General features: G+C 40.6%; 2 protein-coding genes across 4 annotated transcripts; one reads left to right on the forward strand and one right to left on the reverse strand.

Annotated features, from left to right (window-relative positions):
• Positions 1-4,694: 4,694 nt before the first annotated feature.
• On the reverse strand, positions 4,695-19,084 carry pank1b (pantothenate kinase 1b). 3 transcript variants are annotated; one of them, XM_029629019.2, is made up of 7 exons: positions 18,990-19,084; positions 12,408-12,754; positions 11,828-12,087; positions 11,097-11,273; positions 10,882-11,005; positions 9,230-9,355; positions 4,695-6,757 (listed from the first exon to the last, which is right to left on the reverse strand). In XM_029629019.2, the coding sequence occupies exons 2-7, from the start codon at positions 12,735-12,737 to the stop codon at positions 6,698-6,700; spliced, it is 1,077 nt and encodes a 358-aa protein (XP_029484879.1). In that variant the 5' UTR covers positions 12,738-12,754; positions 18,990-19,084; the 3' UTR covers positions 4,695-6,697. The 3 variants fall into 3 exon arrangements, with proteins under 3 accessions (XP_029484879.1, XP_029484877.1, XP_029484878.1); XM_029629017.2 differs by lacking the exon at positions 18,990-19,084 and adding an exon at positions 16,444-17,128; XM_029629018.2 differs by lacking the exon at positions 18,990-19,084 and adding an exon at positions 15,443-15,696.
• Positions 17,751-21,838, forward strand: LOC115106365 (5-hydroxytryptamine receptor 7-like). Its single transcript, XM_029629020.2, has 2 exons — positions 17,751-19,227; positions 19,886-21,838. The coding sequence occupies exons 1-2, from the start codon at positions 18,746-18,748 to the stop codon at positions 20,640-20,642; spliced, it is 1,239 nt and encodes a 412-aa protein (XP_029484880.1). The 5' UTR covers positions 17,751-18,745; the 3' UTR covers positions 20,643-21,838.
• Positions 21,839-27,290: the final 5,452 nt, after the last annotated feature.

Below are 27,290 nucleotides of genomic sequence, written 5' to 3' on the forward strand. Positions count from 1 at the left end.
CTCTTAATCTATGAGCCGGAGATCGATTGCTCTGGTCTCCACCCATATTCCTGGGGAAATTTGCGGTCTTTTCTCATTGAACTAAATGTTGACTTGAGAATACAACACCGTATCACTCTCGTGATTATTTCTCCCCTGTTTTCAGGTACTTTATTGATGATAAAAATAGTAATTTAAATGTTATAACTAGCGAACATGTCAAGAGTGTTTAAGGTGTGTTTTAGTAACGTCTTGAGGAAGTTAGAGTTAAGTTTGAAGAGAGTAATATTAGCCCTGCTCGGTTGAAGTGAAGGATAGCATCGTACTGAGAGTAGCTGCCATTTTATGTCGATTGTGAACATGCGTGTTGTTAATAAGATATTTTGCTGTGTTATTTGTATAATGGGTTTTCTGTTGTTATGTAATGTGTTACTTTTGTGAAATGATTGAACTAAATGTTGACTTGAGAATACAACACCGTATCACTCTCGTGATTATTTCTCCCCTGTTTTCAGGGGCGTAACACTAGCTAACTGGAGTATATGCTTTCAGAAGTAGATTCATTCTCAGATCCTTTGATTGGGTGGACAACATCTCAGTTCATGCTGCAAGAGCTCTGATAGATTGGAGGACATCCTCCGGAAGTTGTCATAATTACTGTGTAAGTCTATGGAAGGGGGTGAGAACCATAAGCCTCCTAGGTTTTGCATTGAGGTCAATGTGACCTGAGTAGGATGGAAACTAGCTGTCCTCCAGCTACACCATGGTGCCTCCCCAGAGAGTGCAGTTAAGTCTACTGTAGTCCTTCATTGCAAAACAGTGTGTTTTAGTATATTGTTTGGTGACATATGCACATATTTAGTATATTTTTATCTAAAAAGGATTACTTTAAAAATATTTCTCTAGTTTAATTAGCATGAAATTCACTGAGTGGGATGGTCCTCCTCTGAGGAGCCTTCACTGGTGTTGATGTTGTCACGCCCTGACCATAGAGAGCCCTTAGTTCACTATGGTGTAGTAGGTCAGGGCGTGACTAGGGGTTGTTCTAGCATGTCTATTTCTATGTTGGTGCTAATATGATTCCCAATTAGAGGCAGCTGTTTATCGGTGCCTCTGATTGGGGATATTATTTAGGTAGCCATTTCCCCACCTGTGTTTTGTGGGATATTGTTTGTGTTTAGTTGCCCGTGTGCACGTCACGTTTGGTTGTTTCTTTATTGTTTTGTTTGTTTCACGGAGATTAAAAATATGTGTAACTATACTCATGATGCGCCTTGGTCCGCTCATTACAACGATCGTGACAGATATATTTAAAGTTATTATGTATTGAACTGGGAATCATTTCAAGGGAATTGGTTCTGTTTTCTCCAGGTGTAACAATATTCAGTAAGACCACTTCAGTCAACATTTAAACTTTAGAATAATTGTATTTGCTTGTTCCTATAGAGCTATTATTTGAATTTAATACAGCCACCGCTCACATTTTGTAAGGCCTGCGAGTTAACATTATGTACAAGCAACCGGTATGGTTATATCCTCCTAATATGTCTTTAGGAACATTAATGGTTAGATTTATTTCGAAATCATGTGAATACAGTACGCCATTTTTTATACATAATTTTGTGGAACAGAATAATCTCCTTAAATGAAAACAAACAATAAGGGCTCATATTGATTTACATTTTGCATAATTCAAACATTTTTACCAGATGTTTTGTTTAATCAACAGAGCCACAATACGTATGTAACGTGAAAACACAGGAGTGTCTTTACCAATGTAGGCTATCTGCATGGTATGTCAAGATGGATTGCAAAAGATACATTCTCAGATCCATTCTCTAAATTCTCATAGCTGAAGCAGAGTTAACCCGTTCAAATTTCCATTCACAAACAACCCCACATACTGTATAACACCTTAATTCATCTTAGTACTTGTTACAAACAATAAGATAGCACATTCCTTAGCCCCCAAATTCCTGTGGGAGGGGGCTGTAATAGTCATGTTTTGACATACTGGGAAAAACGAAAGGAAACGTTATTCTTTTAGTAAATACTTTATTACACAATGGGTGTGCAAATGCTCAACAACAAAAAAGGTTTCAAGAGGCTCTCAGGCACACGCAGACCTCTCCAACACAAAAACACCTGCACACCTGCGCACACACAGGCTTGGGAAGGTTACTTTCTAAATGTAGTCCGTTAGTTACTAGTTACCCAAACTCAGTAACGGAATCTGATTACTTTCAGTTACTTTTGGATAACTTTCCCCTTCAGAGGCATTAGAAGAAGACAAAAAGGATCCATCAAAAGCATTTGGTGTGTTATCATAGTGGACTCTGACTTGTGGTCAGACTTGCTCAGGTGTAACAAACTTAAACTTGCACCCTTTTTCATTGCTGATTTGAATGTCATTGAGAAAACAGAAAGCTACTCTTTTTTTTTTTTGCAAAACTCCTTTCTGAATTTAAAAGTAATCCAATAAGTAATCATCCAGTTTCTCAAAAGTATCTGTAATCTGATTACAATATTTTGGCTGGTAACGTAACTGATTACAGTTACAGATTTGTTTGTAATCAGATTACATGTAACTGATTGCATGTAATCAGTTACTCCCCAAGCCCACGGGTGCACACACACACCATAAAACACTGTTGACATAACGTGCCACACCCAAAAGGATCACTCACTCCATAACATAACAAAGTGAAGTCAGAACAAAATGGAGGCTGGACTACCGGAGGTTTCAGTGGTCAATCAGAGGTTATGCCTAGTCTCTATAATCAAAGGCATCCCATGACATTTGGAAGTTAAAGTGGTCGCTCAGGGTCGCCAAAGTCCATGTGCAAGTCTCTGATATACAGTTCAGTGAGTACGCTATACGTAGCAATATACAGAGCCTAGTGAAAGTCTACACACCCCTTGCACATTTTTTACATTTTGCTGCCTTCAGTGTTTATGTAAAAATTATTAATTTTGATTTTTCTCCTACTGATCTACACAACCTACTCCACAGTTTTACACAACCTACTCCACAAAAAATATATACATTTTCTAAATTAATACTAAATAAGAAAACAAAGGTCTTTTGACTGCGTAGGTCTTCACACTCCAGATTTCATAATTGGTGGAAGCACTTTTAGCAGCAATTACAGTGAATCCGTTTGAATTAGATTCCACCAACTTTGCGCAACTTTTAGGGCAACATACGTGTATTTTCATTGTTTTTGTCAATATTGCTCAAGCTCAGTCAGTTTTGTTGGGAGTCATTGATGGACATGGTCATTGATGGACAGCGATATTTAAGAAGATTTAAGTCAGCACTGAGACTAGACCACTAAGGAACACCCAGCACCTCTTGGAAAGCCATTCTGGTGTGTCTTTTGCATACACATTTGTACAACTGTCCCTAAAAATAAAACTCTATCCCAGGGTTAGGTTTTCAAAAGACTGAGATAGGTTTTGCTCTAACTTTTTACCTGGGCTTTGCTCCTTTCATATTTCTTTTGATCCTGACGAACTCTGATTTTCTCATATATTTAAGGCAGCATTGAGACTGGACCACTCAGAAACACTCAACTCTTGGAAAGCCATTCTAGTGTTTCAAGTTTCTTTGATCCTGACAAACTCCCGCGTCACTGTCAGTGATATTCCCATAATATGATGCTGCCACTATAAAGACCATATTCAATATAGTGTTCTAACTACCATACTTGACCATTCCCTATACCCATCATGAGGTTGCTACAACCTAGCCTACGAATGAACGTTTATAATGTAGGTGTGCATGTCAAGAAACAAATTGGAGTAGTCAAAGTGAAACCAGTGACACATTCAATACTGCCTTGCTCACTCTTGCCTGCATCTAGCTGATCTGGGGTGTAATCATAAGGTGGCTTGGAGTTATTTCTTAACCTCCCCCGACAGGTAGCCTAGTGAGCCTAGTGATTACACCGTTAGGCCAGTAACCTAGCAAGGTTGCTAGATCAAATCCACATGCTGACAAGGTAAAAATCTGTCATTCTGCCTCTGAACAAGGCAGCTAACCCACTGTTCCTAGGCCGTCATTGTAAATAAGAATTTCTTAACTGACTTGCCTAGTTAAATAAAGGTTACATGTATAAAAATGTATCCCAGACATGCTCATAAATCTCATCGGTAGCTCTGAGGTTCAATCATTGTTTGACATTCACTATCCAACTGAGGGACCTTACAGACAGGGGGAGTTGTTATTCAATCACAAAAACACTACTTTTGCAAACAGATGGATCTCATTCAACAAATTGTCATTTTTTCATTCAAGTATTTGCTCCTAAAAGTATTTTAGATGTGTGAAGATCTTTGCAATCAAGACTTCTTTGTTTTTTAAAATTAATTTCAGAAAATTTCAAATGTTTCTTTCACTTTGAAAATGTGAAGTAGCTAAAAAATACAAATCAAAATCAAATGTATTGGTCACATACACATATTTACCAGATACCACTGCGGGTGAAACTAAATGCTTGTGTAGATCCGTGGGAGAACGTCTCAACGTAATCTCTTTATAGTTTGAAGTTTAAGGAGGCAAAGTGTGAAAGCAGTGCAAGAGTCTGTAGACTTTCACTAGGCACTGTACGCGTCACGAAATACTGTACCTTCTTCACTAAGCAAGTGTTATAGGCACAACGGGAAAAGGCTGTGAATGCAACAAACTCAACATCTCATCAGGTTAGACAAAACAGTTTAGAGAACAGTTTTAATGACGACAATGAAGCACGGCTGAATATATAGCAAGGCCCAGGTCAATAATCCAGTTCAATCAGGTTCTGAGTTACATATATTATTATTCGCCATGTTCTATACAGTAATAAAGCATAAAGCACATTTGAACATCTGTCCTAATTTACAGCTGAAAACTCCCCACAGGTTGCATTGGGATTACAAATAAAAATGTATGATGTTAGCTAAGTCAGTCTGGGTATGAGTCCAAGATGGCAACATATTCCCTATATAGTGCACTACTTTTGACCAAAATCATGGGCCCTGGTCAAAAGTAGTGCACTATATAGGGAATAGGGTGCCATTTTAGACGCAGCCTAGGTGTATCGTTTGGATGAGGAGGATGGTCACGGGACCCTCTGAAGAGGGCAGGAAGGCAGAAGGGTATGCAGCACACGGCGGTTCACAGGCCAGCTATGCAGTTTCACTTGAAACCAAAACGCCATCATGAAATGTCATGAAATTTAACCAAGAGATACCGTAGGAGAATCAAATCTCCTTTCGACTAGAGTACTCAATACAGTACATCCAAAACATATTCAATTACAATCATAAAACACATACTGATTATTACAGGTAGGAAGTCAGGCATAAATGGACACCCACTTTGATGAGAATGAAAACAGAACTGTAGAATTAACTAGTTTTCAGAACTCTTAAAAAGTTCCTTCATGTAAAGGTTTGGAATCTCATGACTCACAAAGGACACTTTGTATCGCACCTGCTAGGCTAGTCCATGTCAGCGAGTCGGCTTTTCTGAGGAACATCTACTTTGTGAAGTTTCTAAGGATCATTTAGTACTGAATGCTTGGTCCCAAAGTTAACAGTTTCCTTAAAACAGTGACAGAATTATAAGGCATGGAACAGGGAAGGAGAGACAGAATACTGCATTAAAATGAATGCAGAGGAAGGATTTGGGGAACTGGTCATGCCACTGCTACTGATAAAAAAATATCCATTATGTAAAATGTTCTTTGAGGTATTGCAGCGTATTATTTCACAAAATCAACCCGCAACATTTGATGTCAAATTTAGCTACTGCTTAATGGTCAAAATTTCACAAATTGGCCAAACCACAGATGATGGGTTGACAGAAGCAGTTGATATAGTAACTGCTTACTATTCCCATGTACAGTAGGATAATACATTTGATTGTATCTCAAATCATATCACAGAACAATGGGTTAGGATGATTGATTAGGAAAAAAAAGTGTGAAGGCTAGTTGAAAGCTAATGCTCCTAATTTAAAGATAAATTTAGCTACTTACATCTTGTAAAAATAAAATAACAAATATGGTCCCAAAACACACATACTATCAGGGACCAGTAGCGTTTGGCTTAAGCACACAATATACAGTTAGGGCTTTTATAAACAGGAAGTACCACACATGTTTACTTTAAAGTGGCAAACAAAATGCCAACCTCATCTCCTCCAGCCTGTATTCATAATATTAAAAATCTGTTTTCTAAAACATCAGCAGACGAGGAGGAGGATAATTAGCAGAACCTCTTAAAACAGTTAAACTATTCAAATGGCTTTTCCCCATTTTGGCCAGTCAGTGGCTTTTCCCCATTTTGGCCAGTCAGTGGCTTTTCCCCATTTTGGCCAGTCAGTGGCTTTTCCCCATTTTGGCCAGTCAGTGGCTTTTCCCCATTTTGGCCAGTCAGTGGCTTTTCCCCATTTTGGCCAGTCAGTGGCTTTTCCCCATTTTGGCCAGTCAGTGGCTTTTCCCCATTTTGGCCAGTCAGTGGCTTTTCCACCATTTTGGCCAGTCAGTGGCTTTTCCCCATTTTGGCCAGTCAGTGGCTTTTCCACCATTTTGGCCAGTCAGTGGCTTTTCCACCATTTTGGCCAGTCAGTGGCTTTTCCACCATTTTGGCCAGTCAGTGGCTTTTCCGGAACTGTAGAGCAGCAGCATCTTGTGGTGAGAGTTAGGGTTTCGTCTGCATCCGTCTGTCCGTCTTAAAGGTCGTCCGTCATTTTCAGTAGCTCCAGAAAGGCACCGACGGCCCCGAAATAACCCTGAAAAACACAGAGGGCTCAGGTCAGTTCATTATCTGATCAGGTATTTGACCAGGATATTATCATCAGCAACCTTGAGATTCCTGCTCAGCACCCAATTGTAACCTATCCAAACATACGCAGATGATCTGTTGTTTAACCTTTTCATGGTACAATTAGGAGACTAAAACAACAACAAGTGTGCTGCTTGCATAAATTAAACGTAATTATTTTCACACATACTATCCTCTCTGCACGCATTCTGACCTTTGAACTGAAGCATGGGGAAACATGTGCCAGCCAGGTATTCGTTTGGGGTGGATAGCAGAAATGGAGGTTGTGGCAAAAGTGTCTACAGATACGCCATATTATAACCTTGACTTAATTCCCTCATAATTACATCTCATTTAAGCGCAAAGAAAGCATGAAAATGGTTCCAAGTGGGAAAACAAACTTTTCCCCCCCGATATAATTAACAGCATTCTCCATGTACTGTAATTTACAAATTGATAAGAACTATTGATAAGAAAGTAATCCGTTCAGATAAGCGGATTGTAAATATAAATGATAATTGTTTCAGATCGACATTTTCTTATAGTCACTGGAGACAAATGTGAAGCCAGTCAGCAAACTGAAAAGCACAGTCAACATAAGATGCTGTGATGTTATGCAGAATTTTTACTGTACGGCCTATTAGCTTGCAGGGACAAAACTTGGGAGACGCACCCCAAATGGGTAGCCTTGCAGGGACAAAACTTGGGAGACGCACCCCAAATGGGTAGCCTTGCAGGGACAAAACTTGGGAGACGCACCCCAAATGGGTAGCCTTGCAGGGACAAAACTTGGGAGACGCACCCCAAATGGGTAGCCTACTGCAGCCTAGTTCACGTGATCACAGGGCATCGACATGAGCAATGTCGCGCCAAATTGAACCTTTGTGCACTCTCAAATGTTTAATTATATTCTCTGTTTTCCATTTGTAGCCTATCACGTTAAATATTAGCCACTATCGATAGCCACCGTCAGTAATACCCACATACCACATGAGGTTGGTTGTTCCTTAATTGCGGAAGACGAGCTCATAGTAATGGCTGGAATGGAATGGTAATCGATTTGATCAAACAAATGATTTCCATGTGTTTGATACCATTCCATTCACTCCATTCCAGCCGTCCTCCCCTCAGCAGCCTCCTGTGCCACATGCATTTATAACTGTCACTTAGTGTTAGTTTCAATTTGTAGCCTACATTTTTGCATCCTTCCATTCCATCATTAGTTGACCTTTCTTTCCTCTGTCGGGTCCGTGTGGTTGTTCATGAGAGTTACTAGCAATAGTGCACCATATTAGGCTAACGTATTACATGTTGTGCAATCATTTGGGACATGTAGCCTATTGGAATCATTATGGAACACATACCACACATAGCAGTTTAAACCTGCCATACGGTTCACGACGACTGGACCGTTGTCATCACAGTTCCATGATTAGTGAGGATTAGAGTAGATTTATAGAACTATTCTTCAACCCCTATTCTACACTTTTTTCACCATCCAATATTTCATGGATTAATCAAATGAATATGGAAAGTTTCAGGAAGAATCAAACTGTATTTTTGATTCACCAATATATTTTGTGCATACACGCTCTCCAACCCAGTTTTTTTTTATTACTCATAAATACTTTACGAACCCTAAATAATCTACAAGATCAAAGTATTTTTGCATCTACAAATTGGTGCGGAAACAGAGACGAATATACATATATTTAGATAGCTTTCTTTCATTGATCTCTAATATTCTGAACCATTCTTTCAATTTATTCTTCTGAGTCTTGAGAAAAATCGAATTAAAGGTAATCCATATTTAAAGGGACGGCTTTAGGCAGATGGACTGAAAACCCTATGGAATGAAAACTCCAAAATAAAATCTATTGGCCAGCAAGTTGAAGGGTTTTTAGCGGGCATAAGGGAGCCACACCCGCAAAGCGTGTTAGACACCTGCACAATGTCAGTCTTAATACTACTGAGCCATAAGACTGCTGAACAATTAATCAAATGGCCACCCATACCAACACATTGTCACTTTACCCCGACCTACATGTACAAATTACCTCGACTAACCTGTACCCCCGCACATTGACTCGGTACCGGTACCCCTGCATATAGCCTCGTTATTTTATTGTGTTGCTTTTTTATTTGGTTTATTTAGTAAATATTTTCTTAACTCTATTTCTTGAACTGCCTGGGCGGTTAAGGGCTTGTAAGTAATCATTTCACGGTAAGGTGAACACCTGTTGTATTCGGCGCATTTGAAGTGCTTAAATAAAAACGTGTAAAAAAGCATAGATTTCCTCAGTCTGAATCGGCCCCTTCGAGCATAGAAACATCCCTCACACTACACATACGTTATAATAGCATTGTGAAGTGACTCAGTGACACTGCCCTTAGATCAACGCATTCCAATGAGCATATGACCATATCGCAAACTACTTACCTCATGCTCTAAGAAGAGAGCTTTTAATTGTCCTTTGGACCAAAAATCCATGGCATAAGCAAGCAGCTTCGTTGACACAGTATTGATTCTCAGGAAATTCCCAACAAACACCACTCTTTCAATTTTCTGAAAGACAACATTGAACCATTTGTAAACCAGACTTTTTTAGAATGACTGTTTCACAAAGCAAGATGGAATGAGATATATTTTCAAAGTAAGATATGTCCACAAAAATATTTGTTTGAAGACCTTGGGCTTGCTCTCAGATTAATAGCATAGATGGGTGTCTGACTGCCATCTAGGGCTCCCAAGTGGCACAGCGGTCTAAGGCCCTGCATCTCAGTGCTAGAGGTATCCCTACAAACCCTGGTTCGATCCCGGGCTGTTTCACAACCGGCTATGATTGGGATCCCAAAGGGCAGCGCACTATTGGCCCAGCGTCGTCCGGGTTAGGGTTTGGCCCGGGTAGGCCATCGTAAAATAATAATTTGTTCTTAACTGACTTGCCTAGTTAAATAAAATGATTAAGATGAAATAGGGGAGAAAACCTGAAGTAGCAGTAGAATCAATCTTAAGCTTCAGTGACTCAGCAGCAGGGGAGAGAAAGGTTGAGCAGTAGCCAATAACGAACGGCTCAACTTCTGTTAATTACATAGTTACGGGGCTGCCAGAATGACAAGACTACTCACTCTAAATAACAATCCAACAAAGCAAAAAGGTGGTGCACTGTGCAGGGAAGTCAAAAGACTTCCTCCAATTCATACACTGTTCTCTACATGCATAAGTAGCTAGAAAGCTGAATCAAATGTACACTTGTGTACATTGCACTCAAAACATTACAATGGGGTTGCTCAAAGGGGAAGATAATCTTGCAGTGAACTGCACCACAGTACGAATTGAATCGGACTGAGACCACCCTTTTTGAGCGAACCACGGTGCGTTGTTTAGTGTGCTATTTAGTGTGCTCGCGAGTGTGGATGGTGTTCACACCAGTCCAAACACACCGATCTAATGGGTTAAATGCACCAGAGCTCAGAAAAAGCCCCCCCTAAGGTTCTATCTGCAAAAAGATGATTCTGAGATAATTGGCTTTAATGTTCCGAAACCTCATTGGTTTGAATGGTGTCGGCAATTTTAACTTGTATCCTTTTGAACGTAACAACATGAAATGAGCTATTTAGAGCACCATATACTGTAGGTAGAGAACATCATACAGAACAAGGCTATGTCAAAAAGTACATTTTGACAAAAATGTAGATAGAAACTTATAGTCCCAAGCTCTTGATTTGTGTCAGAAAGCTTACTGTTGTTGTTCTGTGTGCTTTGATAGCCCTGTACAATGCTGCTTGATCTCCATGCCACAAGGCAACACTGTAAAGAAGCTGAAAGCACACAGAGTCCATTCCCATCATCCATCACACTGGCTGTCCACTTCACTCCATTGTTTTATGATGAAAGAAAATAACTTTGTGAGAACTTGAACCCTTCTGTCACACCCCAGTGTGCTACAGGTAACTAACAAAATAAAAGAAACACCAACAAAGTGTTTCCATTATTCTTTTCAGTTACGTGTATCGTCACACTATTAGAATGACTCAACGAAGTCAAATGGAATTTGATTGCTGATGTGACAACAACCTTTGCCTTTGTACCTCATTAACCGCACACATACGAGCAATAGAGCCAATGTTGTTGGTGATGGTGACGAGAGTGGCTCGGGCTAGGTCCTCCTTACTGATGCTGTCACGCTTCTCCTTGCTCATCATATGACCAAAACTGCAATACATTAACAAATTGGGTTAGTTTCCATAATACTCTGTTTTCAAAGCATACGTTTACTTGAGGTATTAGTTAACTTAAACTTCACCTAGATGCAACAGTAGACCCCTGGAGACCGAAGCGTTCATAGTCTCCTCCGTAGATGTCCTTCACCAGTTTGTCCACGTTGCTGCTGTCCCCCTTCGCCGCCATTTCCAGGGCCTCCTCAAATGTCTCGCAGCCAGTCAGCAAGCAGCATAGGCCTAGGAACGTCCCACCTCCCAAACTGTGGGGGACAGGCAATTATGTGAGCTTCTACTCTATGGGTTGTGCACATCTGTTTAGCTTGCAGGAAACAACCCACTGGGCACAGACATAATTTCTACATCTAGTTTTGGTTTACATTTGGTTGAGTTGTCAACTAATGTGAATTCAACATGAAAACAAAACAAAAAAATGGCACTGTGTCATTGGATTTAGGTAGAAGTTTGGTGAAAAAACAAAATTCTAACTTTGATGACTTTTTTCAAATCCATGCATTTTTCCACTTTGATTCAACGTTAAATAAGATTATATAAAAACATTGAATTTTTTGTTGAAATTACATGGAAACAACATTGATTCAACCAGTTTTTTCACAGTTGTTTTGTTATATTTGTCTACGTTAGGAACCATGGTAACTTATCTACACTCAAAACATGAATACATCGAATACAGAAGGATGTGAGCAAAGGTATTGTGACAGAACTGTGTTATCAGATCAAATACATACAGCTATCATGACATTGAATGACACGATTACCTTGGTTTACCTAGAAGCAACAGATTACATTTGTTTACCTGGTGCCTGTGACCCGTTTGTAGTTGTCCTTCGAATAGACTGCCAGCATGCTGACGCCTGAGCCAATGTTTACCAACAACATGGGGAAGGGGTTGTCAAGGCAACATGTTTTCTTGACACAGTTCTCACTCTCGGGGTCGGAGGGGTTCTCGAAAAAGTAGCACTCTGGATGGCCATTGAACCCTACTGAGTCCACATAGAGAAGACCCTGGATGAGACAGTCCAGTTCATCCAGCTTCTGGAGCTTTAGGTTGGCGATCTGGGAGATGGAAAGCAGAAGATGTATAAGACTATAGGGCAGGAGTAGAAACTGGAGTGGTTTTGATATGCAATGGTAACTGCTCCAACTTTGAGCATGAGCTGTCTGTAACTAGACCAGGCGAGTCTGAACCAACCACATACATCAACTCTCATCTAATCACATGAGAAACCATGTTGCCTTCAATGATCATGCCACGCAATCTTTAACTGACTAATGACACATGTAATAACATGCAATAAACAAATACACATCGTCTGTCACTATCAGTCAGTCTCCCTGTCTGACAACACCCAAAAGTTCTTCCAACCATCACACACCGTCCTAAAGTCGTCCTCAAACTTGTAGGCCCCTCCGCCGGTGGCACAGAGTGTGGTGTGCAGGCTGGAGAAGTTCTTATCTCGGCCCATCTGGATGAAGCCCAGCATGTCCTGGGTGGGGAAGCGGATGAAGTGCAGGTTGCCCTTCCGGCCGCACATGGTTAGGTTCTTGAGCTCCAGGTGGACGTCGCGGATGCCCGTGTTGCCGTAGGCCACGTTGGAGGTCAGGAAGTGGCGGATGCTCTTCAGGCTCTCCACCTCCTCCTCCTCCGCCGTGAAGTCCTTGGGCTCGAAGTAGACCAGCTTCACCAGAGTGCCGCCGATGTCCATCCCAAACCAGGGGAAGGCTGGAATAGAAAACAAAATGTTTTTTAAGAGATGAATTGGAGCTTAGTCACCTTTGTCTGTAGAAAAGTACTGTTTAGCTCTTTAGAAGTTATGCTAAATTATCTTTCAACAAATGGATACACAAGCTCTCAAAAGAGAGGGCTCTAGTGTTCTGTCTATGTCACAACTAAGCTATTGCTCCATATAGGTCAGGCCTACCGATCAACCGTGCAGACCTATGTTGCATTTTCTAACTTGATTTCATTGAAGACGAAACCATCATGTCATACTATGCACACATCATGTCTTCTTATAAGCGATCACTGACATGTTCCTCTCTTTTTTGGAGAGAGGGAGGAAGGGAGCGAGAGGGGAGGAAGGGAGAGGAGAGGAAGGGGGTCCTCAAATTCACAGCAGTGTGTTCATTCTGCAACAAAAGCTGAGGGCTTTGTTGCCATGGAAACACCAGCATGGAGAGAAGATTGCCTGGAGAGTCTGCCCAACCCTCAAGTTACTACTGATTGTACAGTACAATGAATACTGTATGTAGTCAATACACAGGCAGGCTGGTTCCTTCCCCCTAGCTTTTCAATCAATAGCACTTCATTTGACAGAGGGGTGTAAAGTCCCTTATGGCTCATTCCACAAACCAGACTGGTTACATTCAACTCTGTGCAAAGCTACAGAAAAACTGTAACCAAAAGACATTCGTGGGTGCTTAAAATAGTCAAATTTGAGATGTAATTGTTGATATCAGAGGTGTAATGGTGGTGGACAATCAATTTCTAGTATATACTCTGGAATCTTTACTGACTTAATCACCCGATTTCAATACATCAGTCAGCGGTGCTACAGACAGATCTTGCTTTGCAATGATTTCACTGTTATTTTACAGAGGAGGTATTTGACTGAATGTTTCCATTTATGCCACTCCTCAGTTAATGTCTGAGCCCAGTCTCAATTGCTTTCATGAGCTTTTTCTCTCTCTGCCCTGAGTTTAAGACAAGGGTTTAGCTATCTTGGAATTAACAACATTTCCAAGAACTTTATTTTCTGATTTCTTCTTAACTTTTTGAAACATAAGAAATAGCGCAATGACATTTCCAATAACCTTTTTGAGGAATAGCAACTTGCTTAAATTTCTTCTAAAGTCTATAGTTAAAGAAAATATGACAGTTAATTAAGACATTTCTTCTTAATAAGGTTTTGTGAATCAGGGGCCCAGGGCTGTAACCAGGGCCCAGATTCACAAAACACTTCTTACGTAAAAACGTTAAAAAGTTCCTAAGAAACAAAAATAATTTAATTAGATAGTTTGTGAGTTCAATTCCTCAACAATATCTTAAGATTTTATGATTTTCTTACAACCTCAAATATCTCTTACAAATCTTCTTAAGATGTGTGTTGCTAGGCAACCATTTTAGCTAGCTATCTAGCTAGCAATGGCAATCATACTAGCATTTGTCTTACTGAGATTACTGTTCTAAAACATGTTCTTGGGTTTAAAATAATCCATGCTGAAATTTACAGATGAAGTATGTGAGTGAATTAAACATGTTCAATTGCTTTGATTAGCTTTTATCTCACTGCCCTGAGTTTAAGACAAGGGTTTAGCTATCTTGGAATTAACAACATTTCCAATAACTTATTTTCAAGAATCTGATTTCTTCTTAACTTTTTGCTTAAGGAGAAACATAACAAATAGTGCAAGTACATTTCCAAGAACCTTTTTGAGGAATAGCAACTTTGCTTATCTTTCTTCATAAGTCTATAGTTAAGGAAAAAATAACAGTTAAGAATAAATGTTTTCCTCAGAAGGATTTGTGAATCTGGGCCCTGGAAGCCAGGGCACCGTGACTGGCAGCACTTATAGGTGAAAGGTGTGTTTATTCCCCCACCCAGAGAGCAAAGTTCTCAGCAGCTAGTCAGAGTAGAGCCTAACAGTAGCCTAATATTAATGTGCAACAAAAGTCAAGGATTTAACACTATATATTTTCATAGTTGAGTGACTGGCACAGCATAACTTCATTTGCTATTCAATTTGTTGCATATAAGGGGAACTACCAATAAGCCGACATCAGCAAAGCATATTATGCTTATTCGATTGATCATACTGGAGGGCAGAGGAGGCTGGAGGGAGGAGCTATAGGAGTACAGGCTCATTGAAATGGCTGTAATGGAATAATTGGAACGATATCAAACGGATCAAACATATGGAAACCACGATCGACTGTTCCATTGATTCCATTCCAGCCATTACAATGAGCCCGTCCTCCTATAGCTCCTCCCACCAGCCTCCTCTGCTGGAGGGAAAACATGTGTATTTGTCTTCATGCCAAGTGCATTTTATCAACTTGCAGCTCTTGTTCACAATCAATACTATCCAATGATATAATAGAAGCTGTCTGTTTGGATTCCAGACATATTTGAACAGTGCCCAGAGGAACACAGACAAGCCAGCATAGTGTAGCAACTTCTTGGAATAATGGTTGAGCTGCATGCATTCACCACACAGATAAACCAGCCAAATCGTTCCTGAAGCACGCCCAAAGTGTATAGCATTGCAGTATTCAAGAAATTAGGAAAATTGCTGTTTGTCCGCTGAGATTTGATTCAGCCAAGGGAGCAAGAGATGTTAATATGCAAATAAAAGTAAGTAAATAAGTACATTTCAGCCCTTTAAAATACAATACAGTAGAAACACTTACCTGGTTTTTTAACAATAAGCTTCATTGTGATCCTCAGGTCAAAGTGCTTATGGTCAAAGAAACTTCAATCCAAGACTTGGGCTATAAGTAGTAGTATCACTCAATCAGCCCTATTGCATTGTGGCATAATGTCGTCACAGCAATAAAGCAGGCTACACTTAACTGACATGGTGAGTGACAAACTTGTTTTACAGTGTTATAATGCAAACAGAGAAACATACTGTGCTGTTAATAAAGCTGGCTGCTCTGTTAGTTTCTTCAGCCAACCCCCCTTATTAAGCAAGTACTGTCGGCTGATTGGTCAAAGGGAGTTGGCTCTCATATCAGCAGCGATTTCAACACACCTCCTGACTTTGAAACGACCAATGAAACGGTTCAACGGATAACATCAAAGATCTCACAATAGCAAGGGGGAGGGAGGATACACCTCATGTTCTATTACCGGGAGTGTTACATTGTGTCAAACAATATGATCGTCATATTAGTATATGATAAACATGTTTATAAACAATACAGAATTACTTATTTATGGTTCTTGATTCTTATTATTTGTGCATTTCTTAGAAATAGCTAGAATGTAGTTTGAGGATACAGGAATAGGCCTTCAAATGATTTCTCCACAGACATAGGCCGACATGCCGATTATTCGTTACAGAAGCAGTATACATTGGGGAATTGGGCGGTTAGGCTTGCTTGTTGACATTCTTGGCAAATCTTTAACACAAAGCGATATTCTATCATGCAGCAGCAAGTCTGACTGGTTCATTGTTTCATGAAAAGAGACATACCACCATAGAAAATCCAGGCGATCTTCACTTTCGATGTGTAATATCGGAAACACCGAATTATGTGCAATCAATGCATTGACAGAAAACCCTGCTGTGCTTGACATTTATGAGAGGATGCTTAGAAAGTGTAGGCAGACTTGACCGAATGTGTACAGCCGACATGACAGTTAGCATTGAGGCTGAAACGTTGTATTCAAATTGTATTCTACTTACGCGGTCTACTCTTTTTGCCAGAATCCATTCTTCTTCTGAGTCTACAGCGCTTTGGAGGCGACCCATTATTATGGACGTCTTCCTGGAACTGAAGATCGTGGAAATGTTCAATTCCATTATGTCCACTACCACCAGCAGCACTACTACTACTACTACTACTACTAATACAACACCCGCCACTGGTACTGGTTCCATTTGAACATAAGGCACTGCAGCTCCCGTTGCCAGTTTGTGTAGGATGGAATCCATTTGTCAAACCATTATCTTGGCAAACGCCTGTTCTTTTCTGATCCGATGCTTTGCCATTAGCGTTATCCATTTTTGGGGGGCGCAGGGAAAGCACTAGCGGGCAGTTTCAGACAATTGATCCGCTTTCCTCCGCGATGTTTCTTCAAAAGGACCGATGTCAGGCTATTTGGTAAATATCTATTGCGACAGAAAATAATGATGGCCCTTGGGTCGAAATGGATAGTGGAACAATGCAACAACTGCTAGGACGTTCGGCTGAGGTCACTGTCGTTCATTTTGCTTCTTCATGCTCATCTCCTGCAGCAGCTTCGGAGTTAAACAGCCGGCAGCCTACGTCATTGTACAGTCTGTTTCGTAGATCCTCCAAATAATTACATTTTTAAACTTCTCTTATTGCCATCTCCCATGGTCCAAATCAATTGAAGTTACACATGAACTGTTACACATGAACTGACTGGGCAAAATGGACAGTAGGCCTAATAGGAACAAAGTAACACGTATCATTACAATAGGCAACATTGTAGTCTACCTACAAGTAGGTTTAATAATTATATCGGTTACCCAGAAGCAAAACTCTCGCGAAAATATAATCTGTCCAAGCGAGATTAGCCTAATAAGGACACAGGGGTTTCCCAGTTTAAAAAAAATCTAAAACATAAATAGACAAAATAGCTAGCCCACATTTCTTGAAGTCTTTAAATTGGAAATCCGCAGACAATAACAATTAACAAAGCCTGTTTCGGTAAAAATCTGAGGGAAGACCATCCGTTATATGAAAATTATAGTTTTAACCATGGTATGCAGTGTTTGTTTAGATTTACTTTGTTTACAAACATTGGAGTATAACCATTTTATATTTTGGGTTCTGATGGAGTATGACAGTTTAACTAAATTAATTAGGCATTTCTAAATTCTATTCTCCAAGAATCAATGGGTAGGCCTATATCATTCATTTATAAGTCCCCCAAAAATGTATGCCGCAACTACAGATTGCCACTTTAAGATTACGTCCATTGTCATGTAAATATATCAATCCTAAATATAATAAAATCACTATTTGACAGTGTGAAAAAATGTGGATATTGTAAAAACATTTTGACCTATAATAAAGCCTCAGGATGGCGCCAAAGTGCATAAATCTGATACTCTCGCGATCTCTCTCAATTAAATTAAATTCAAGGGGCTTTGTTGGCATGGGAAACACATGTTTACATTGCCAAAGCAAGTGAAATGGATAAAGAAAGGTGAAATAAACAATAAAAAGTCAACAGTTAACAGTAAATAATCTCTCTCTCCCCCTCTCTCACACACATGCATGCACACATAAACACTAGCTACAATTGGTAAAATAATGGCAACAAGGTGTTGCTCCGTTCTAAAAACCCCAATAAAATATAAACTTCTGTGATATGCATATGCTTTATATTTATAGAATAATTTCCAACTAGACTGTTTGTCACTAGTTAGCACAGCCACAAAGTCAAAATTGTCTATATCCCAAAAATTCATGGTCTTAATTTAAGGTTTGTGTTAGGCATAAGGTTAGCTGTGTGGATAAGGTTGGGGTTAAGGTTAGGTTAAACATCTGATTATAAGAAGAGAAATTGTAGAAATAGACGGGGTTTAGCCATAATTATGACTTTGTGGCGACGATTAACTAGGCTAGCCTACACCTCTGCGGGTTCTTCTGACGTCATCCCGGTATATTTCCCTCCAGTCTAGCCAATACAACATTTCCAGAGTTCTTTCTGCGCTAGCCACTCGTGCGATGGTCACCATTGAACCGCCTTACATTTTACAATGTATCACAAACCAAGCTTGTTAACCGGAGTCTGTTTATCCTATTAATTTACTCTATCCCATTAACCTGCTGCCTTGGCGCCGCTGCATGGATAAGGGTACTACAGGGACTGGTAATTTGGAGAAATTATGGAAAAGACTAATGAATCAATGAAGTTGGGGGGAATAATCATTGTGCATTGATGGATTCCCAATGCATTATTAATAACGGATTAATATATAAGAATGGAACCAATTAAATCTTATTAATCTCATGAGATCATCTTTGACCAAAGACCTGATGAAGGAACTTGCCAGGACCAGTATGACTACAGCGGAGATGGATCTGCGTCTGCTGAGGGCGCACCAAACAACCACTGCAACTTTGCCAATTCTGAGCCCCACGGAAAATGACACGACATGCGGGATGCAGATTCTCAGCCACGGGAATGTGGAGAAGGTTCTTATCGGAGGAGTTCTCACTGTGCTCACGTTGCTCACCATTTGCGGTAACTTACTTGTGGTGATATCCGTGTGCTTTGTGAAGAAGCTGAAGCAGCCCTCCAATTATCTCATCGTCTCCCTGGCGGTCGCGGACCTGTCTATAGCCGTGGCGGTGATGCCTTTTGTCAGCATCACGGACCTCATCGGGGGACAGTGGATCTTCGGACAGGTGTTCTGCAACGTTTTTATTGCCATGGACGTGATGTGTTGCACTGCATCAATCATGACCCTGTGTGTAATAAGCATAGACAGGTGAGTCAAATGTTCTTCTTTTTGTCTTCCCCCAAACCATTATTTATCCAGGTTAGTCTCATAAAAAAAGTCAACAGCAATTAGCACCAATGAACAGACTTGCTTATGTTTTTTTTATTCAACCATTGAGGAAACACTGAGAATGGATTATTGTATCTATACCAACCCTGTCAACCCTATACCAGGGGTGGCCAACCCTCCTCTTGAGTTTCTGGGCTGGGGGAAGGTGCAGGTTTTTACTGTAGCCCTGCTCTAACACACCTGCTTCTAATCAGCTGCTCATCAGGTCCTTGATTAGCATAATCAGGTGTGCTAGAGAAGGGCTGGAGCAAAAGCCTGCACTGCAGCAGGAAGATGGTTGGCCACCCTTTGATCTACAGTATACCAGGGGTATTCAACTCTTGCCCTACGAGGTCCAAAGCCTGCTGGTTTTCTGGTCTACCTGATAAATAATTGCACCCACCTGGTGTCCCAGGTAAGTCCGTCCCTGATTAGAGGGAACTGGCTTCACTGTGTTCTTTCATTGTTTCCCTCTAATCAGCTTCAAGGTCCATAGTTGAGTTTGAGGAATCTATACTATCCTGTGATTATTTTGTCAATCATATTACTTCCATCGGAGACTTCTCAATATTTAAAACAAATCTCTTTGCCGTTACAGGTACCTAGGCATAACTAAACCCTTGACCTACCCTGTGCGACAGAGTGGGAGATGCATGGCCAAAATAGTTCTGTCTGTGTGGCTGCTGTCGGCCTCCATCACCCTTCCCCCGTTGTTCGGCTGGGCCCAGAACGTCAACGACGACAAGGTGTGTCTAATCAGCCAGGACGTGGGCTACACTATCTATTCCACCGCCGTCGCGTTCTACATCCCCATGTCGGTGATGTTGATGATGTACTACAACATCTACCGAGCGGCCAAGGTGAGTGCCGCCAAGCACACCATCCTAGGCTTCCCCAAGGTGGAGGACGAATGCAACAGTGTTGACTGCGTGGCAGCGGCCTTTAAGCTCCAGAAGGAGGTAGAGGAGTGCGCCAGTTTCTCTCGTCTGCTGAAGAACGACAGGAAGAACATCTCCATCTTCAAACGGGAACAGAAGGCGGCCGCCACCCTGGGCATCGTGGTGGGGGCCTTCTCCGTCTGTTGGCTGCCCTTCTTCCTTCTGTCCACGGCCAGGCCCTTCATCTGCGGGCCAGAGTGTAGCTGCGTTCCCCTCTGGGTGGAGAGGTTCCTGCTCTGGCTGGGCTACGCCAACTCCCTCATCAACCCCTTCATCTACGCCTTCTTCAACAGGGACCTGAGGACCACCTACCGTAACATCCTACTCTGCAGGTACAGGAACATCAACCGCAAACTCTCCGCCGCCAGCATGCACGAGGCCCTCAAACTGGCTGAGAGACCAGATCTGGTGATCTAGCTAGAACAGTGTTTCTTAAACTTCTCGTTTCACTCACAGAGACCGGCAAGCTATGGTTTGGATGAAAAATTGTATTTGACATTTGACTCAATTGAGGCAGATAACCCTCTGGACCAGTCAGCAAACATTGCTCTAGACTGAGGAATCCTATTCAGTTCACGAATAGAGGAAGGCTATATAAATGTATAGAAAATAACTGTTATTATTGTTCACACCTGGCACACACAAGAACATTAGCTCCACATTTTGTCAGGTTATTGGGACAGACCCAAACCAAGCGTCAGATTACAATCTTCCCTCAATCAATTATTTTCAATCGAGTGTTCTGATAGGCATTCTGAATGGCTGTTCTTCTGCATTTTAGAGCACACTGTCAGAAATTAAATGTTAGATGACGGTGAAATGCAGAGAACATTTTTAGATAGCATGGCACACTCTGATGTATTGGATGAGAGGACAAATAATAGGCTATGGCTGTGGTAGGACAAATGACGCCGTCATGTTATTTTGTTAGATATATCACTGTGCATTTGGTACTTGAAATTGAAAATCACACTCGATGCATAAAGTTTGTGTGAGAAATGTATTTTAAAAAAAAGAATAAGAAGAAACATTTTAAAGTTCAACAATATGCACCACAGATGGTGAGCCGTGGTTCCAGCTATGTATATTGAGCAACAGGAAAATTAATTGTTTTATGGTGTGTTCAATGAACCACCTTCGAAACCATTTGTGAAATTGTAATTATTATGTGTAGAATTTTGACCAAACTCAGTCATGCAACACAATTATGTTAGTAACATATTTATATGTGCTTGACAGTTGGTCATATGTACATATTTCGTCAAATGTACCATGTACTTTAGAGCATAACTAGTTTTGAGCCTTCAGCAGGGCACTTAGCCCTAATTGCTCCTGTAAGTCTCACTGGATAAGAGCATCTGCTAAAATGACTCAAATGTACATGTTGATATGTTAAGGACTGGGATTAACCCTTCATTGTACAGCACATACTGTGAATATATTTGATCAATGTATTACTATTTGATCAGTCATTAAGCTAGGCCTTTTTCAAGTATACTGAAATATTCAATGTTCAATGTATATTCAAGTATATTGTAGAGAAAAACCTTATGTTGATAGGGATGACATTGGCCAAGGTTGACTAGGGTGAATAGTGGTACATAAATGTTTGATTGTAATTGTTTTGATTTGTTCATTTATTCCAGATGTTTTTTAAATTTTTATTTAAATAGCATATCTGAGAACGAGAAGGAACAGGTTGTACAGTATGTAGGAACATTATATATTTTTAGTAGTAGTTCTTGTTCTACCTTAAAGTTTTGCGTTACATTATTGATAAAATCTAACTATTAGAAATGTTTATATTTTACGTCAAAATACACTAGGTCAACACATCATGCTACAACTCTAAATTGTGTTAATTTGACAGTGACGTGCTAGACTCTGTGCTTGTTTTCATGCCAAAGCTCAGTCAAACACCGTAGTAAATGTTGAAGCACCAAAAGGAACACAATGTACTAGAAGAGACCAGAGGATCATAGATGATCACACACTTTCATTTGGAAACATGCTGGGCTGGCCTCAACAGGGAGGATCACTATTATTATTATAACCAAGGCATTAATTGTCTTGCTAGGGGGGAGGCACTTGACATCAGGGAACCCACAGCTTCCACGTGAGTCATTGCATCTGAAGCAATTGGCTTGGCTATTTCTTTGAAGTGGCATTTGTTTTGAGGTGTGAATCATAGACCAGCGAGGGATAGCTTAACTTATAGTATTTGTATTATCTTGTGGTTAAATCTAAAATGTTCCTCTTGTGCACCCTGTGGATCAGCAACAAAAAAAAGCCATTAGGATTTAGACAAATCTGCTGTAAGGGAGGATTTTGGATCGCTCCATTCTCCCGTGCTAAGATGTGAACAGAGCTACCATTGAAACACATAGAACCTTACAACAACTATGGCATCATGATGAGGCCGTGGAACTGAAAGATATTACCACAACTCGAAAACCACATGAGAGAACTATTAAAGCCATTTACATAGTTTTCCAAAGGAAAGACTCAAGGAAAAAGTAATGGGATTGCATGAGGACTGACAAAAATACAGCAATAGAAGTTGAAGCCCCTACAATGAATCTGCCTCTGATAATAAGCAGGCTTTGCACACTCTCCGGCCTTTTATTGCCAAAGCAGACATCAGGGAGTGTCCTCTCTGAGTAAATTAAATGTATATCCGGCTACAGTGACGGTCGCATCACTGAGTCAGTCAGGATAATGGAACCAGGGCGTACAAACGATGACCTTGAGGTTTCTCGTCCTTCGGGTTCCTAGATGCACTCTAACCATAAATCAGAGATTCTGACACCTCTGAATTACCCTTTCAAATGGATCGTCCTCTTAAATTACTCAACGATATGTCCTTTTCAATGACCCAACGCTAACCTGACCAGTTCTGAAAAGAGAAGGAAAGCCACAGAATTGAGCTGAGGATACAGGTTGTTTCCATTTGTGCCTCTTTAAGGGGTAATTCTCAGTGATAATGGGTGGGTGGGAGTACTGGATGGACATTGCATTCCTGAGAAATTGCTCTACCTGGTGGGTCCTTGTTTTTAAAAAACTTTTGCTAATAATTACCCCAATGATGAACACTTTTAAAGACCCCTAAATGTTGAATTAGGGTGGTCCACAGTCCACACTCTGAATCAGTTTATCTATAAAATCCCAGAATTTTATAGACTGGTTTATTTAAAACTGGTTTATTTATGTATTATTCCCCTGGGTACAATTTGAAATAATTCCTTTGTCTTGTCAGAGTAAATCAGGAGTTCTCATTGCAATATACTTAATAGATTGTCCATGAAATACTTTTAATAATTGTATCTGTGCTTATAATCCCTCAAATGGCATGGTCACGTTCCCTGAAATGTACCTCATCTCTCTTTCACTAAAATGAATGTAACATTTTTGGTGTATGGACAGACATCCAAAGAATGAAAGTGGCTTTTAAACCTCCTAGTCAATAGCAAATTCAAGGTATTGTAACTTCTCTTGCTATGAAATATCCACTGAAATGAATGGACAGTGTGACCGGAGAGCGTACAACTCCGAACCTTGTGTCTTACATATGAAACCCACACGAAAAAGATGTTCACTGAAGACCTAGAGAAGATTTGAAAGGACAGATTCAACTCTGAGGCTGTGGTTTTTTTAGGCACCCCAATTCTGATGAGAATTGGCCTGCTTGTGGAAACGCAGCCTGAGTGGCCTGGGTGTTTACGTCCAGATAGGGCTCCGGCACACTGAATAATCCACCGCAGATAAATTACATCTGTATATTCATAGGCAAGCTGTTTAAACTCCAATGTTTATAATACACTGTAAATTGGCTGATTTTCTTGTCACATTTCATTTAAAGCTTCACCTACAGCATATGGCTCCACCTTTTGTATCTGCGCACATGCAGATTTTCAGCACAGATATGCACATTCAAGGTATAATTGCAGTATGACAAATGGCATACCATGAAACAGCACGTCAAATGAAATCCTCTGTGTGGGGAAAAATAACATGATATTGCTCATTACTGTCTCCACGCTGGAATTTCCTGCCATCTTTCTAATTTACCTTTCCACAGGCAGCGTCACAAAATCCTGTTCCAGTGTAGACTATTTATTGCTCTAACTTCTCACTCTAATAGGCATCCTAATGAATCAATATTCTAATTAGAATTAAGAATTGGATTTAAAGCTAACAATTAATAAAGGGGAAGTTGGGGTTCAACTTGAATAAAAAGCCCTTGGACGCCTGGTGTATGGACTTCCTGAAGCAGCGTCTGCTTTAATGATTTATAAACAGTATACATTAGAGTGACACACAGGGGGCGCTGTTTTGAAGTCACCACGCCTCTTTTTACGACTGCCATAATTTGGCACTCCCCAGTAGGAGCAGTCCACCATTGTAAAAAAAAATATTTTGGAAGCTTCCAGAAAGGCGTTTAATGTATACATTCGTTTTTTCTACTTATATTATATTAAAGACACCTTAATGCATACGTTTAAATTATATTATGTGAGCTTAACATACAAATAAATAAAAAATGTAGAAAGATTTTCCTAAAAGTAGAATTTTTGGAGCGTGTTAATATTAATGTCCCCACTACAACAACAAAAATACTTAAATACATGTAATTTTGTCTTGCAAACATTTAATTGAAATACTGTAGATTTCCATTCATTCCAATGGAGGACTGCTCCTACTGGGGAGTGCCAAATTATGGCAGATAGGTAGTTTCAAAGTCTCTCATTGGCCAATACATAGCATAAGATATCTAGTGTTTATATACTGTACATCATTGGTCTACTCCCCTCCACCCATGGTGGGTGAGCTAAACATGGGCAGACCCTGGTTCTCAGAGACAAAGCAATTTCAGGTCCAGTAAATCATAGTCCTGTGGAATATTCCCCCATGCATTTAAACAAGCAGGTGTCTGTATTAACAGACCACCACTATCAGAGTTCTGACACACGAACTGGACATGTGAGCTCACCAAAGACTCTTTTAGCTCAAGAAAGAGGAAGGGGACACTGTTTGTGGGGATCGGCAGATAGAGGGTGTAGGCTACATGCTACCAGTCATCATCATCATTAACATTGGATCAGTGTGGGAGGGGGACACACTGGTAGCAACACCTTCTGTGAACCGTGAGCAACATGCACTGGGGGGAGAAACATTGAGATACATTGCATTCTGAAAGTATTCAGACCCCTTTCTTTTTCCACATTTTGTTACGTTACAGCCTTATTATAAAATGGCTTAAATGGTTTTTCTCCTCTTCAATCTACACACAATACCCCATAATGACAAAGCGAAAACAGGTTTTTATAAATTTTTGCAAATATATAACATTTAAAAAAACGGAAATATCTTATTGACATAAGTATTCAGACCCTTTGCTATGAGACTCTAAATAGAGCTCAGGTGCATGCTGTTTCCATTTATCATCCTTGAGATGCTTCTACGACTTGATTGGAGTCCACCTGTGGTAAATTCAATTGATTGGACATGATTTGGAAAGGCACACACCTGTATATATAATGTCCCACAGTTGACAGTGAATGTCTGAGCAAAAACCAAGACATGAGGTCAAAGGAATTGTCCGTAGAGCTCCGAGACAAGATTGTGTCGAGGCAAAGATCTGGGGAAGGGTACCAAAACATTTCTGCAGCATTGATGGTCCCTGAGAACACAGTGGCCTCCATTACTCTTAATTGGAAGAACCTTAGAACCGCCTAGACTCTTCCTAAAGTTGCCGCCCGGCCAAACTGAGTAATCGGGGGAGAAGGGCCTTGGTCAGGGAGGTGAAGGACTCTCAGACCATGAGAAGTGACTCTCAGACAATGAGAAACAAGATTCTCTACTCTGATGACACCAAGAAAAAAAAGTGAAATATAACATTTACATAAGTATTCATGCCCTTTATTCAGTACTTTGTTGAAGCACCTTTGGCAGCATTTACAACCTCGAGTCTTCTTGGGTATGACGCTACAAACTTGGCACACCTGTATTTGGGGAGTTTCTCCTGTTCTTCTCTGCAGATCCTCTCAAGCTCTGTCAGGTTGGTTGGGGAGCTATTTTCAGGTCTCTCCAGAGATGTTCATTCGGGTTCAAGTCCAGGCTCTGGCTGGGCCACTCAAGGGCATTCAGAGGCTTGTCCCGAAGCCACTCCTTTGTTGTCTTGGCTGTGTGCTATGGGCTGTTGTCCTGTTGGAAGGTGAACCTTCACCCCAGTCTGAGGTCCTGAGCGCTCTGGAGCGGGTTTTCATCAAGGATCTCTCTGTACTTTGCTCCGTTCATCTTTGCCTCGATCCCGACTAGTCTCCCAGTCCCTGCAGCTGAAAAACATCCACACAGCATGTTGCTTTCCACCACCATGCATCACCATAGGGATAGTGCCAGGTTTCCTCAAGACGTGATGCTTGGCATTCAGGCCAAAGAGTTATGCATAGTTATGCACGCTCAAGTTTTTCACAATAAAAAATATTTTGCATCTTCAAAGTGGTACGCATGTTGTGTAAATCAAATGATACAACCCCCCAAAAAACTGTTTTAATTCCAGGTTGTAAGGCAACAAAATAGGAGAAATGCCAAGGGGGTGAATACTTTCGCAAGCCACTGTATATCACAGGCGGCCGGTGGCACCTTAATTTGGGAGAACGGGTTCATAGTAATGGCTGGAATGGAATTAATATAATGGTATCAAACATATGATTTCCATTTGTTTGATACCATTTCATTCACTCCATTCCAGACATTATCATGAGCAGTCCTCCCCTCAGCAGCCTCCTGTGATTAATACAACTCAAATGGGGGAAATCATCCAAGTGTCTCTAGACCTTAATATGTCCTTAAATGACACAACATGTCTGAAACCTCCCAGGCCTCTTTGTGACTGTCCATCTGTCCAGTGCCTTACTGCCACCCTCTGTCCTCTGCCCTGACGGGTCATGTCATTAGTGTCAGACTGGGAGGGATATCTGAGAGAAACTTTGACAGTAGGCAGGTTTCTATTGACCCAGGTTTATGTGAAGAAAGCAATGTTGCAAAAAATATAATTGTGTAATG

This window comes from Oncorhynchus nerka, linkage group LG23 (assembly GCF_034236695.1).
Source record: "Oncorhynchus nerka isolate Pitt River linkage group LG23, Oner_Uvic_2.0, whole genome shotgun sequence".
NCBI lineage: Eukaryota > Metazoa > Chordata > Actinopteri > Salmoniformes > Salmonidae > Oncorhynchus > Oncorhynchus nerka.